The sequence below is a fragment of the Crotalus tigris genome, unplaced genomic scaffold, assembly GCF_016545835.1.
Source record: "Crotalus tigris isolate CLP2741 ecotype Arizona unplaced genomic scaffold, ASM1654583v1 scf7180000018073.2002930, whole genome shotgun sequence".
Taxonomy (NCBI): domain Eukaryota; kingdom Metazoa; phylum Chordata; class Lepidosauria; order Squamata; family Viperidae; genus Crotalus; species Crotalus tigris.
In genome coordinates this window covers 1,897,048-1,913,167 of record NW_024096808.1, presented here as the reverse complement: position 1 = coordinate 1,913,167, position 16,120 = coordinate 1,897,048, and the positions used below count along the sequence as shown (strand labels likewise).

Below are 16,120 nucleotides of genomic sequence, written 5' to 3'. Positions count from 1 at the left end.
TAAGGTTCATTTTAAACATGCAAGGAAAGTATCTGTAAGGCCATGTGAAAATGCAGAGTAACATCTTTCCATATCTGCAGAAAAAGAATCATTGGCTTATCCTAAAATATTTTCCCTTTCACTCTATACACCAAGCATGCATTACATGACATCTAATCAAATATGAGTTGCATATTAAATAATTTATTCAGCACTAGACATTTTCGAAGTAAATACCATAGCTAATTATCAACAGTTTATTTTTAACTCTGCAATCATTACTAATTCCACTAAACTGCAGAGGTTTGGTATCTTGGGTTTCTTGATGTTGACTGCTGTAAAATTAAAACTGTATTAAACTTTGTTTCTAGTCTGAAAAATGTCTTAGTGGCAGAAAAGAAACAAAACCAATAGAATAAGAAACAATAAAATCATTGAAAAACAACCAGCAGTGTCACCAAAACTCATCTGTGGCTTATTTGCAGCATGAAGTTGCCAATCTGAAATGCTCACCTGCAGTACAGATTTAAAAGGTTATTTTTCTCATTTTTTTTAAACTGTGCGGTATAATAATCTGGAAGTCCAAACAGGCTGGCAATACAGGTAGTCTTCAACTTACAACGCTTCATTCAGTGACTGTTTAAGTTACAATGACACTGAAAAAAGTGACTTATAACCATTTTCCCCACTTATGACTGTTGCAGCATCTCCACAGTCATGTGATCAAAATTTGGATATTTGACAACTGGTTTATATTTATGACGGCTGCAGTGTCCCAAGGTCGTGTAATCACCTTTTGTGACTTTCTGACAAGCAAAGCCAGATTCACATTACAGCCATGTTACTAACTTAACAACTGCAGTGATTCACTTAACAACTGTCTCGTTTAGCAATGGAATTTTTGGGCTTAATTGTGGTTGTAAGTTGAGGACTTCTATACAGAAAGTGTCGGAAAAGTAGGACATTAAAGTGACACAGAAAAGCACTTGTATAAAGCAACTCTTTATATATAGCTTCATATATGCTCTTATGTATAGAGAGCAAGAGAAGCTAAAAGGAGGCTTGTGCAACTGGCATCTTTACAAGCCAGTGTTCAAAACCCATTTGTTTCTTGGGGACAGGGTCTACTGAGGTGTATAAGAAGTGGCAAATACAGATTTCCCTCCCTCCATATCCACAATACAGGACTTTGGCTACAATAGTTGTTCTCATTGGGAATCACTCAATCCCATCAGCAGAATAAATTTTATTTGACTGGAAAATGTAGTTTTTAGTTCATCACTTTTCATTTAAAAGTGGACTCTGCCTCTGCCACAGTGGGAATAACTGCATGAAAAATACCAAACTCCCTGCAGCCTACTTAATTACTTCGTCCCATACCTCCATACAGATTTGAGGGTGGGAGAATATAATTTTTTCCCAAACTTCAATTATGAAATTATTAAAGATGTTGTAATGTAATGTGAATGAGGATCATGTTTATGTATGATTAAGATGGAGGATTAGTTTATTCCTAACCCATTCAATTTCATTTCTTTAACACATCTAAGTTATGAAAACTGAAACAATAAAAGATTGTTTTAGTAGATATTACAGAAACCACTGGGGTTTTTTTTTCAACTAAATGAAGAAATCTCTGTAAGTTTCAAGGCTATGTGTTTCTCATCCATACACCACCTCATTCGTGTGCAAAAAAATAAATAAAAAGTATTGCTCTTTAAACTAACTGTAGAATCTATGAAGTCCTATAGCTCAATATTTTTGGTATTTTTGAATGTGAATAAGCAAAAGTCTAATAATAAAATTGCGTGGAGAATAATCATTAATATATCTACCTACTATTAGAAAGAACATAATTATGAATCCTTAAAAAGTCATTAGATACAATTATGCTGAACATTTATATTATCAATTTAACCTAGTTAAAGAAAATAATTAAGCTGAATTGTTAATTTTGTGATAGCATTATAAACTGAAATAACTTATCATTTTTATACATGCATGCATATGTATGTGTGAATTCCTTAATGACATGTATTAGCTGAACATGACTTAGATGTCCTTTTATGCCTTCTATATGCAATTTTTCTAGCATATTTTGTGGTTTTGACATAGGTGCATCATAATACAGCTTGTGATGCATTTAGAATAATATGCAAAGGATAAAGTAATAAGTTAGGAAGTAAGTTATTGGGGAGACCCACAGATGGACATACATGCAAGCATACACTGCATGTGTTAGGAACAGGGAATAGCTCTTTTAATGTCCCTGCCTAACTGGCACCCATTAAAAAAAGCTCAGTTTCAAAATGAGTATCGCATAAGTGGTGACTTGTACTGTCAGACAGGACTTTTAGGCAGGAAAAGAAATTGAAGCATGGAGAAATTCTGACCAATGACATAGTTCAGAAAGTGCAGCAAGGTAGGAATTTATGAGATTTTAGGGCCACATGACCCAATTTTTCTGAAAGAGCCAAAGAATCAAAGCCTTCTACAACTGGATTTTTTGATCAAATGTTGCACTTATTTTATGACTCACGTCTTTTAAAAAAAAAAAAAATCTAGGACCATTCTTTTGCAGAGCAGCTAGACTTCCCTGTTGAAGTATGCTAAACAAATGCATCATCAGTCTAAATATAGATCTGGATTTAAAGTACACTACCTTAAATAAGAAATGATAGAATGAGTCATGTTTTTTCCCACTGTCATCTCCAGCAAGTGAACAGCTACATTAGGAAAGCACAGAACTGCTTCTTGAGATGGTAAAATCAAATTCAAGCCACTGATCCCTTAATGCCTTAAGAATGTTTATGATCTCACCTTAAGTAACTGCCTAAATAGAAGCAGATAAGAAAACACCTTATTCAGAATTATAGTTAGACCTCATTAATTATATTAGAATATGCTTCTTCATGCTTAATCTCTATGATTCAATACCTGGACATCTGTACAGCTTTCTAGCTTGTGCAATATCTCCTTTACTTAATCGTGTGCGCTGACCAATGGCCGGTCGGATCCCATTATCATCCCGGGAGGGAAGTATTGTATCCAGAAACATACCCCTAAAAATAATTAAGAAGCCAAAACAAAAATAAAAAAACCAACTTATTTTTCATATCAAAAGTTTTGAATTTATTCAAGATACTCTTCAGCATGTACATTGCATTCTAGAATAAAATGAGAATTAGTAACAAAAAGCAGCCAGTGAAATGGAAAAATCAACAATTATAATGACATGGTTATTTGATTAGTCTGGCTTGTTCCTGACATTCACACAATAGGTGAAGAAATTGTTCTGTTCAAGGCCTTGTTCTAACAACACATCATCTTGATCTTGACCAATTATTTTAATTATACTTATTTCAAGAGAATATTAGGAACCAAAAAAAATCCACAATACAATGATTGGTTCTCATATTGCTAATTAGTTCATTAAAATCTGCTTCAAAGGCCTTCATTTTGTTTTTCAAAACCTCAGTGCACAATCATTTTTGCAGTTTTTGATGTGTGAGATATTAATGCATTGTTGAAATTTTCATTACAGTGACAAGAATACTTATTTAAATATTTATTTAAAATAACAGCAGATCTTAGGAACATAATCAGAAAAAGCTTTCAGAACCTTAATCAAAAGAGGCAATGTTTGGACTTCCGGTGGATCTGCGCACGCGATGGCGGCTACTTTGTAGCCGTCCTCCTGGGTAAGTGTTTGAATCGCTATGAACAGCAGCCATCAGCTGTTCAGCGGTTCAAAATCCCCCTCCCGGGCAAAGGGGGGGGAAGAGGGTTGTCTGAATAGTGGTAGAGCCACTCTCATGCACCCCCAAGGCTTTTTTTGGGGGGGTGAGAGGAGTGCTCCCACGGAGTTCAGACTGTCTCCGCTTCCCAGCTGCTTTTGTCCCTAGGGACAAAACAAGCCGCTGCAACCACCTCTGCGATTAAAATGATCTGGTGAGTTTCTTTTTCAGAGGTGGACAGAGCTGAGTAGAGGATTTAGCTTTTGCTTTCTTTGATTTTATTTGGATTTTAAGTTTAAAGATTTACTTTTACTTTTATATTCCCTCTTTTTATTTTTATTTTTTTCCTTTTGTTGAAAGGGAAAGTAAAATGGCGATCGGCAAGCCTTTCGGTTTTTTTGGGGGGGGAAGGTAGAATGGCGATCGGCAGGCTTTTTGGTGTTTTTTTTTATCCTTTTCCTTTTTTTAATGATTGGAACGGAATGCGGATTTGATTTTGATGTTGGGTTTGGATTTTAGAAGCATTATTATTTTTGTTTAACTTCTTTGTTTTGCTTTTTATACTTTTAAAAAAATGGAATGGATTTTTTTCTATTTAATTATTTTTTTCTTCTTCCCTTTTCTTTTTTTAACTCCTTTCTTTTTATTATAATGATCTCCTTTTGAAGGATTTTTTGATTTTTTGGAGTTAATCTCTCTTTTTCTTTTGTTTAATTTTTGTAACTTTTAAGAAGGAGTAAAGATTTTTCTAAGATGGCTCCAAAGCGTTCAGTATCTTTTTGTTATAATGATCTCCTTTTGAAGGATTTTTTGAATTTTTTTGGACTTAATCTCTCTTTTTCTTTTGCTTAATTTTTGTAATTTTTAAGAAGGAGTAAAGATTTTTTTTAAGATGGCTCCAAAGCGTCCAGTAATTCCTACAGCTCCTAAGGTGGTTTCTTCTTCAGTTTTATCATCAGTGCAACAACCTAAATCAATAGCTTCACCCTCTTCCTTGGTACAGCCAATAATTGTGAAGGATTTGCAAGATATGATGGGAAATGTTATATCTCAAATTAGGGCAGAAATGAAAGAGATTTTAGAGGAAAATAATAAGATTTTGAGGCAAGAGATAGTTTTGGCTCTAAAAGGAGTTGCCTCTGTTCTTGAAAAGCTGAACTCTTGTGTAGAAGAGGTAGAAGAAAACAGTGGAATTGATGGAGGGAAAATTTGAAAGCATGGAAAAAGAAATGGAAAATGAGATTCTTATGTTTCAATATAGACAAATGGAATATGCCTTAAGAATCAGAGGTTTGGGAGAGTCTGTGCAAGGAGATCTGAGAGAGATGGTTGCAAAGGACTTTGCTGTGATTTTGAATAAAGAAAAAGAGGAAATACTTAGTGAAATTGAAAAATTATTTAGAGTTAACTCTGTGGTGGCAGTGCAAAAGAATTTGCCAAGAGATGTGGTAATTTACTTTGGGAAAAGATCCCTGCGCAACGAAATTATACAAGCTTTTTATAAGAAGAGATTTCAAATTGCTTCACAAGATGTTATAATTCTAAAGGAGATCCCATCTAAAATTTTAAGAAGAAGAAAGGAGTTTGCTTTTTTAGCAGATGAACTTAAAAAGAGATGAATCTTGTTCAGATGGGATGTTCTGATTGGAATGGTGGTGAATTACCTGGGGATATGTTATAGACTTAATACTGTTTCTCAAGCAAAAGACTTTTATACTTCGGTCCTGGGGGTATGTTCATCGCCATCTATTAAGTTTAAAGCTTTGGAAGAAAAGAAGGTAGAATTGCAGTCTGAAGAGCCTATACTTATGAAAATTGGAAAACCTCAGTTTGAGGGGCCTCAACAAGTTGAAATGGAGGAGCAGAGGATAACCTGTGCAACATATAACTGTAAAGAAAAGGAGCAACAGAAGAAGGTTAAGGAAGCCTCACAACTATTGGTTTCTGAATCTGCGGGAGAAGTAGGATTTATAAATTTTTTGGAGCAACCTTTAAGGGTAGAATTGCAGTCTGAAGAGCCTATATTAATGAAAAATGGGAAATCTCAGTTTGAGGGGCCTCAACAAGTTGAGATGAAGGAGCAGAGGACAACTCGTGCAACATATAATCGTAAAGAAAAAGAGCAACAGAAGAAGGAGTTTAAGGAAGCCTCACAAGTATTGGCTCCTGAGTCTGCGGGAGAAGCAGGATTTATAAACTTTTTGGAGCTACCTTTAAGGGCAGATTTCAAAGCACTTCTTTCGAGATTTATGGATAAGAGAGACTGACAAGGATGGAGATCGAATGAAAATTCTAGATAAGAAGTTTAAGTTTAAGTACTTAGTTTAAGTATTCAAAAGAGTACTGAGTCTGTGGGAGAAGCAAGATTTACAAACTTTTTGGAGTTAGCTTTAAGGGCAGTTTTCAAAGCACTTCTTTTGAGGTTTATGGACAAGAGAGACTGATAAGGAATGTGTTTATTGTGGATGGAATTTGTTATTGGTAAAGATTTAAATGTGTATAAGAGAATTTTAATGGTTTATGGACAAGAGAAATTGATTAGGAATGTGTTTATTGTGGATGGAATTTGTTATTGGTAAAGATTTAAATGTGTATAAGGGAATTCTAATGTTTTAAGTAATGTTCAAATTTGTGTTTTGGAGGGAGTTTATAAAGAATGATGGATAATAACATAAGTATGATATGAAAAGGTTCAGAGTATATTATAATGTGTTTAATGATTGGGTTTTATTATTATTATTATTATTATTTTTAAGAGAAGATAACTTGTTTAATTAAATGTATCTAGATTTGTTTAGGATTTATATGTCTTTTAAGTTTTTTTTTTTGATAGGAGAGAAGATTATGGAGATTGAATGAAAATCTTAGATAAGAAGTTTAAGTTTAAGTATTTAGTTTAAGTATTCAAAGAGTATTTAGTTTTAATGGTATAATGAAGGTTTATATGTTTATTTTTGTGTTCTAGGATAAAGAAAGAGGGAGAGATTAGATTTTATATTGTAGGTATAGATATTCAAAGAAAGTAATGTTTAAATTTGTGTTTTGGAGGGAGTTTATACAGAATGATGGATAATAATATAAGTATGATACTAGAAAATGTTTAGAGTATATTATAATGTGTTTAATGATTGCAATTATTATTTTTTAGAGAAGATAACCTATTTAATTTAATGTATTTAGATTTGTTTAGGATTTATATGTGTTTTAAGTTTTTCTTTTCTTTTTCTGAAAAATTTTAATTAAGCCTGTACTCAGCTCTGGGAAGGTTGGGGGAGGGTTTGGGAGGTTTGGGGAGCTGGGGGAGGGTTTGGGGAGGGGATTTGTTTTGTAAAATTTAAAAAACTTTCAATAAAAAAAATAGAGGCAATGTTTCAAATTGGAACAAAGCAATTATTGTAAAATGTTAATAATATTAAAACCAATCAACATGCAAGAGGCTATCCAAGGGATGGAGATAGATATATATATATATATATATATATATATATATATATATATATATATATATATATATATATATATATATTTGTATGCAAAAGATATGTATGCATAAATAAGACTGGATTGTATCATTTTGTAATTACATGTATCCTTTTCAAAATAAGTAATTTTAAATGGACAAATTATGTGTCCATAATTGAAAAGATATATTATCTTCAAACTACAAGATTTTATCATAGAATAGCTGGAACACTATACAGTGTTTCTATTGAGATTCTATTATATTCTATTTTGTTCTGTTCTGTTCTATTCTATTCCTGCTTGAGAGCAAGCAACTAAAATTCATTTTTAATGTGGGCCATTGTGTCCACAGTAAAAAATTATAATAAAGGTCTGTCTGTCTGTCTGTCTGTCTGTCTATCTATTTATTTACCTATCTATCTATCTATTATAGGCACAGTGATTATTTTTTCTATAAAATAATTTTTAAAGATATTAAGTAAAGCTTTTAAAACCTTTTTTTTTTTTTTAGCATTTTAGGAAAGCATTCTTCAGTTTCTTACTTCCATAGCCAAGTCAAGGCTCCAATGGTTCCGAAAGCAATATCTATAAGCCAAAAATATAAACACAGGGCATTCCTCTACCATTTCTCACAATTGGAAAGTTTTCTGGAACAGTATTTGGAAAGAATCTGACACAAAACTGCACAGTTTAAGAAATCTTCCTTAAAACAATCATTCCCCCCCCCCAAAAAAAATGATGAGACCTTCAATAAAGCCACAAAATACATTTGGGCATTTGGCAAAGAGGTGCAACATCACAAAGCAATTCAACTGCCTAAATCAGAGCAACATACAGAGAGTATCGACACTGAAGAATAGAATTATAAGACAAAAGGTATAACCTGAGATTCCAACCTTGAGAAGGTGTTCCTGGCATAGTGCATAATGCTATCAAAATCGTATGATTCTCCCAGAGAATTCACCTCTCCGGGCTCCATCTTCAAAAAGTTGTACTCCTGACCTGTAATTCGTAAGATTTCAAACATTTTTTTCAAAAGGAAGAAAGGGAAAAACCCATAACTCCTTTTTATATGCAAATTATAATATATTATGAGTAGATATAAACAATTTGCTTACGAAGGCTAACACAGAATTGGGATATATGTGCACAGGTAAAAGCAGCTTTCTAATTTTTCCTTTAAACAGCAATAACAATGTACCTGTTTGCTCATGAACTGAATTACTGATGGAACAATTGTCTGAAATGTCATCTTGGTATGCAGCATATTAAGAAAACTATTATTTCCTGTCACCCTCTGACTTGATTATTCCACGCTTACTTTCTTATTTTCTACAATGCATTGTGGAAACATAAAGACATTGGTTGCAATTTTACAGCACATATTATTAATTAACAATACAACATAGCCCAGGAATTATAAGAAGCAGTACCTAGTTGACCTTGGTTGATCTCAAAAAGCCAAGCAAGATCAAACCTGGTTAGTACTTAGATGGCAAGCCCACCAGAAAACTCCAGGTTGATAGATTAGACTAGGAAAAAAAATATCTCTGACAAACTACTTATATAACTGTTGTCAGAAACTGTATGGATGTGTTAATAAAGTCAACAGGTTTGATTGATAAAAGAAGATTTTAACTTTTATATAAATCAGACTATTAAAGATAATTTAAATCTTTATTGGAGATTATCAATATGTATATTTATTTCTATAATTTCTTCAATAATTGTCCCCATCTATAGACTTTTTTCCTTCTCTTTTTCCATCCACAATACTCCATTCTTGGAGGCATCCTTCTTCATTTATTTACATAGACAATTTCTACGGCCACTCATCCCACTACTATGTCTCTGGGCAGGTAGCAATAATTCACCCCACAAAAAAGAACAACAATCCAAATAATTAAAATAATTACAGCCACAATAAAAATAAGGTATCTTAGAGATCCAATATTCATGTCTCATAGGTCAGCAACAAACAGAACAATATCAACCAACTAAACCAACAGCATCCAACCTTTTGGGCACCAAGGACCGGTTCCATAGAAAGAGATTTTTTCATGGACTGGAGGGGGCGTGGTTTCACGTGCTGCCTATATCCCGTGAATGGGGTTTCACTTGTTTGCGAAGCTCAGTTTCTGGCATGCCACGGACCAATTCTGGTCCATGGTTGGGGACCCTGAACTAAATAACCAACTGTTTATATTAAGTGAAGCAAGTAAGGAAGTTGACAACTAATTAAAACAGTACCCATTTCATTAGGAGAATGAATTACAACTTTAATCTACAAGATTCAATGCTTATATCCAAAGCAGTTTCTTACAAAAATTAACAGACCAATTTTTAATTACCAATAATTAGATGCTCCAATCCCAAAAAGCACATCAGGTACCTTCTAGATGTTGCAAAACTACAATTCTCAAAAGCTCAATCCTGATGGCAGTTTTGATCTATGACATCAATCTAAAATATCTGGGAAACCATCTTAGAATTATCTCACCTGGTTGAATGTTCTCTCTGATGATGGCGACATGATCATCTCTGTCTGGTCTCGTGTGCTCATGCCAAAATCCTATTACATGTCCCAATTCATGAACAACAATTCCAAACTTATCACAATTCTTGCCAATAGAAATTGCTTGAGGACCATTGCCCCTTCGGCCTACATAGGAGCAGCATCTGCAATTTAGGATAAGAAATGAAGTGAAATCATTTGAAAGTACACTTCCAAGAAGGAGCTGAGATCTATATTTAGTGTTTTTATTTCATATTTTATTGTAGGATTTGTTTTTAATAACTGTTTTGTTAAATATATGTATCATACACATTATAAAATATATTTTCTTGGATGCTTGTATTTGTGTCCAGATACTTTTGTATATATTTATATACATATTCATATACATACAGTATATATGTATGCATGTATATATTGTATATATTTAGCTACCAGATTTAAGTAAATATAAATGAAAACCAAATGATTCTTCACATACAATCAATTGCAGCCTGAACATTTTTTTCTCCACTCTTTCCCTAGAAGAAATATTTTGGCTAACTGAAACATATTATTTGTTGCTGATAATGGAGGCTGCTCTTTTTCTCCCATCTTCCTGTAATTTAAGATAAACAGCTCACATGTTAAAGATATGTGATTGGGTACTAGTAGTTATTTTTCAAATCAACTGTCCTGCTCATAGATGGAAGAGTCTTAATGGGGAGATGCTTCTGAAATAAGAAAAATGAATCTTTTTGCAATTGAAATTCCTCTTCAAGAAGTGGAGGTGGGGGGCAGAAGGAAGACAGTAAATATATATATCGTATGTCGCTTCTAATCTCTTAAAAAGCCACAAAAGCCTACATAATTTTGGCTAATGACACAGAAGCTTTTATTTACCACAGAGAAGTCAAGTAAAACTGAATAAAATGTACTGCAATATTCTAGGTCAAAACTAGATGTGAAGCTCTTCAACAGTAAATTTATACGATGAAAGCAAATTATCCAGGCATATACACTTATGTCATAAACTTTTTCAAGAGTTCTTCAGACTGGAAATTATACTGACATGTAGAATTTAGAACAGAATATTGCAGTGGGAAATATTGAAGATTTTTGAGGATTCTACCTAGGTTATCTTGTTCTCTTTCAAAATGTTCTATTTTTGTTTTTTCTGCAAATGTTTTTAGTCTGCTAAACCTTCCTCTTGTGTAAAGATGATATATTTTGCTTCCATAATAAAATCCATATTAAGAAACTAAGTTTATTATTAGACTATAGATTTGGGTCTACAGCCACATATCTATAATACGAGTTGATAATATTCTGAAAAGAAAAAAGTAACTGGAATGTGATAAAACACCAAATCACGTATTGGAAAACATACTGATAGGGGTAATTTGTTTATGTTAGTTGTGGGATATCATATCAAAAACTGCCATCAGAATAAAGTTTTGATTTAAAAGAAATCAATTCATAATACAGTCATTCAAATAATCATGATTTGAATAGCAACTTAATTAATAAATGCAACATGTATTTACTTACATAATTTATTAAGCAAATATAACACAAAACTCTTTTATGTATAAAATCAATAAGTTTTAGTATGAAGATTCCAAAAATCTACTTAAAAGCATGTTCTATAAATCCCTTTTGCAAAACAACATTATTTTAAGGTAATGCATAACTGAAACAGAGTTCACTATATAATGTAGGTTGTACGCTATTTTACATATGAGATTTAAACACTCTGAAAATAGTTGTTTATGAGAAGCTTTTGACCTATTTCAGAAATCCACTGTTTGCTCAGGACATGTAGGTCACATTAAATAAAACCACAATAGAAACATTTTAAATAAGCATCATATTTTGGGAAAATCATTTTTAAGTTAATCATTCTAAGTCCTTAGTACATATAATCTCTTCCTCCCATCTGTCCCACTATTTCCATCTGCTGCCTGCATGAGTATTTCAGTTCTCAACAGACCTGAACACTCAGGTAGCCCTCCCATGGGCTTTCAGATTACCATTTGCAAAAGTTATTTGACAAAAATGCATGCTTGACTATAATGAAAGGATACAATATAGAAAGATTCCGTACTACCCACAATGGAGGAATGGTTAGTGAAAATGCTGGAACTTGGAAAAAATGGCTAAATTAACTTATTTGATCAGAGAAAAAATGGTCTTTACATCTATGGCTCAATGGAAACCCGACAGACTTTTTGCATGAAATGGGAAAAATTGCACTTATAATTCACGCCCTTAATGATTACAAAAATTGGATAATAGAAAATAGTGAGCTTTTCTTTTTGAAATTATAGAGTAAGAACTAATTTAGTAATTATATTTGCTGAAAAGGAAATGGAAGCTTTTTGTATTTCTTTTTATTCTTTCTGTATTTTTCATTTACTATCTTCTTTCTTTGAATCCCTTTACTTTTTATTAATTTGTATTAATTTTTATGTTCTTTGTAAAAATTTTAATAAAATACGTTGTACTATATCCAGTATATGTACAGTATATACAGTATATAGTGTGTATATATACACACATATGCACACATATACATGAATGCGTACACATGTACTGTAATATTAACCAATTATTATTTAGATCCCACCTTTATTATTTTTATAAATAACTCAAGGTGACGAATATACCTAACATTCCTTCCACTTCCACAACTTTGTGAAATAGGTTATGCTGAGAGTGAGTGACTAATAATAATAATAATAAAGTTGGAAGGGACCTTGGAGGTCATCGATTCCAACCCCCTGCTCAGGCAGGAACCCTACACCATTTCAGACAAATGGCTGTCCAGTCTCTTCTTAAAAACTTCCAGTGTTGGAGCATTCACCGCTTCTGGAGGCAGGTTGTTCCATTGGTTAATTGTTCTAACTGTCAGGAAGTTTCTCCTTAGTTCTAAGTTGCTTCTCTCCTTGATTAGTTTCCATCCGTTGCTTCTCGACCTGCCTTCAGGCGCCTTGGAGAATAGCTTGACTCCCTCTTCTTCACGTCTAACGTGGGACTACAACTCAGTTTCCCAGTTTCTAGTCTGGTGCTTTAACTACTAGACCAAACTACTATATTAACTTTTAAAGAATACATAATCCTAAAACTTATTTAGAAGAAAAATGTGATTCCAAATTAAATAACAAAAAGCAATATTCTTAAACATTGATAAAATAAATTTCATTTTAATATATTTAAGATGCATGTAAGCATCATAATTTCCTGAATCCGTATGCTGCTAAAACTCTCACGTATATAGCCTCCAATTGGTTGAAACGATGAATCACAGGGCACCAATTTTTGAACCAATTCTATAGCTCAAACAGGTTAACTTACACAAACTAAGACCTCATTATCCCAGAGGGAATGAAATTTGGGAAAATTGTGGCGGCTTCAATGCTGACAGGCCTCAGTGCCACCACTATGCTGTTACAGTCACATGATCCTCTTTCAATGTTCAATGTTTCCTGATAGCTTTCCAGCCACTCTTGTAATCCTTCATTTCACCCAGCATCAGCCACTTACCTGATGAGAAGGGAAGGGAATGGGAAACAGAAAATAAAGGAGGGAGGGAGGGAGGGAGGGAGGGAGGGAGGGAGGGAGGGAGGGAGGAAGGAAGGAAGGAAGGAAGGAAGGAAGGAAGGAAGGAAGGAAGGAAGGAAGGAAGGAAGGAAGGAAGGAAGGAAGGAAGGAAGATTTCTAATGTTCTCTGTCAGCTTCCATAAGGCTATGGAGTTGGGAAGCTGACAGGAAGTCAGAAGTTGCTGTTTTTTCATCATTATACAAATATATAATAATGCTTAAAACAGATTTGAATATTAACAGAGTATATCAAAACCGAAACATAGTTAGGATATAAATCTCATGCGTATCTTTTTTGTAACTCACAACTTGATACAAATATATAGGCTGTGGGTATTGTGTCATAGCACAATCAGTCTGTGATCATAGCCTCTCAATAAAATGTAATTCCACTCTTCTGTGGAGTTGATTTTTTGGTCTGGTACCCCTAGTTCAGGAGTGTCAAACTCGCGACGTCATGTGACATCGCGCAATGTATTAGGCCGGTTTTGCCATTGCCGGCAATGGGGTCAGTGCAGCTTCAGTATGATGAAACAGGCCCGCGGGCGGACAGTTTGACACCCCTGCCCTAGTTGGCTCACAATTCATTAGAAACCATATCTTTTATATCAACTTACCCACAAGGCCGGTATGTAAACACTATATAACTTTCTTCATCACTTCGTTCAATGAATGTAACACAGGTATATTTTTCCCAGTGTCGCATTGCCTGCTTGAACATTGCTCGCTGGCTGCCTGAAATCAAAATTTGTAACAAAATCAAAAATTTCACAAACAAAATAAAGTATATCACCCCAACAATAGTAAAGTTAAATTTTCAATTTTGAAACAAATGAGAGCAGGAAGGTTTTAAAGACAACAGAATTCTGAAGGTGGTTGGAAGAGCTGGGTAGCAACTAGTGAAATCTTACAAAGGAAGAATCTTTTTTTCAGAAATACATAAACAAATTGCATATGTTAAATATATTAATCTAAGAATTTTTAATCACCCGTGTTTAGAAAGAAATATATCAACTGTCAGACTGAAATTTCACAAAAGTTGTGGCCATCAGACTGAACACACAGCCATCATCCAAACCTTGTACCACAACATGCTTAATTAGTTTGTCCTAGTGGATTATCATTGGTGCATGAAATACGTGCATTATTTCATTTTTAATTTTTGGGGGGAACTACACTATTATTTTAAATATGATAATTATTTTGAAATAGAGAATTTCTGTTTGATTGAATAACGAATGAAGGCTGGGAATTTCCTGACATTACTGTATACTTGATAAGTATTTGAAGGTGTAAACTTTATAAAAGGGCTTAAAAAGATTTTTTTATAGATGTGGATTGATGAAATGATAGAATATATTTTTAAAAATAGAATTGTATTTGTTGGATTTATATTGTTATTTTAAACATGAAAAATATGCTGTAATACAGAGAGAGTAAGAGCTACTTGTGATAGGGAAAAAATTAGTTTTAATGAACGATCTATTATTAAGGATACCTGAAATCCCAACTATATGTCTATTGAAATGTAACTGGAATATGACAATTGTAATTAGTAAAGCTTAACACAGGAATAGATTATCATAACTGCAAGGTGATTGAGGATTTTTGTTTGATTGAACTTTATCTAAAATTGTATTAATTTTAATAAGTAATATTATTCCTTACAGAGAGGAAATTGTTTATAATTAATTTGAGCCACATGTATATGATTTTGTTTTTGAATGATTTGACACTCTGACCACCACGTTGTGTCCTAAGCTTTTGTAAAAAAAAAATGGAAAAAACCAATAAAACTTTTAGTAAAAAAAAAATACGTGCAGTTCATGTTTATTGCTATGCCATTTATCCAACAGCTGTTAATAACATGGGGATAATATGTCTTGGTATCTTTTACGTATATGCTAGATAATGAACAGTATATTGTTGCAAATGCCAGAGCATCAAACTAGGGACAAAATAATGGGAAAAAATGGTGAAAGGCAATTGAGCTGTGTTTGAATAAATTGGTGTGATTGATACATTTACTATACTCCCTAAGAAAAAGCTGTTTGTGTACATACACAACTGTTCTCTTCACACTATTCTCTTTCAGTGTACGCAATGTTATATAAGGAGCAAAAAAGGAATAAACCAAAGAAATAAATACTTGAGATAAGAAGAAAAAGGAAATATAGTTAAATCTAGTTTATATCAACATCATTCATTATAGCTCTCCATACCATTTATCCTTACAGAGTCATTGTCTCTTTGATCCATACAATGCTTCATATACTTACCTTTTCTTTTTTAGATTTCTCACCTCTCTCATTTTGAGGACCTCGTCAACTTTACCTTTTTCAGCCTTCCTTTTTCTCTCAACCCTTTCTTATACTTGTTTCATGAGTCAATCCTCATTTGTTCTCACTATACAATAAAATCATTTCAATGTACTTCTTTCACATGGACATTCACTTCTATATTCCATACATATTTATTTCACACCCTTTTTAAGCCCTATTCTTCTTGTCTTAACACATACCACACACACACACACACACACACACACTTGCATTTGCCTATCGAATGAAACCTACATTATTTTTCTGTACGTATTCATCAATTCCACTGAACAGTATCAAAGTACCTTTATTCATATTTGTTACATTTTCTCCTTTCTTAGCTTTATGTGTTTATATATGTTTGTGTGCGCGCACACACACACATATGTATATGTATATATATAGAGAGAGACAGAGACAGAAAGTGAGAGAGAGAGAGAGGGGGGGGGGAGAGAGAGAGAGATTATTTTGGTCATGAAAAGGTTGGCCCTTAGAACCTTCTGCTGCCCATCATGTCTTTAGTG

General features: G+C 33.3%; 1 protein-coding gene across 4 annotated transcripts in view; it reads right to left on the bottom strand.

The window, feature by feature from the left end:
* TLL1 (tolloid like 1) overlaps positions 1-16,120 on the bottom strand; it is a 139,572-nt gene that overhangs the window by 34,801 nt on the left and 88,651 nt on the right. For all 4 annotated transcript variants that reach the window (XM_039347450.1, XM_039347453.1, XM_039347452.1 and 1 more), the window contains exons 5-8: positions 13,893-14,010; positions 9,679-9,857; positions 8,075-8,180; positions 2,917-3,041 (exon numbers count right to left, since the gene is read on the bottom strand). In XM_039347450.1, coding sequence (XP_039203384.1) covers positions 2,917-3,041; positions 8,075-8,180; positions 9,679-9,857; positions 13,893-14,010 — 528 coding nt within the window. The remainder of the gene's footprint in view (positions 1-2,916; positions 3,042-8,074; positions 8,181-9,678; positions 9,858-13,892; positions 14,011-16,120) is intronic.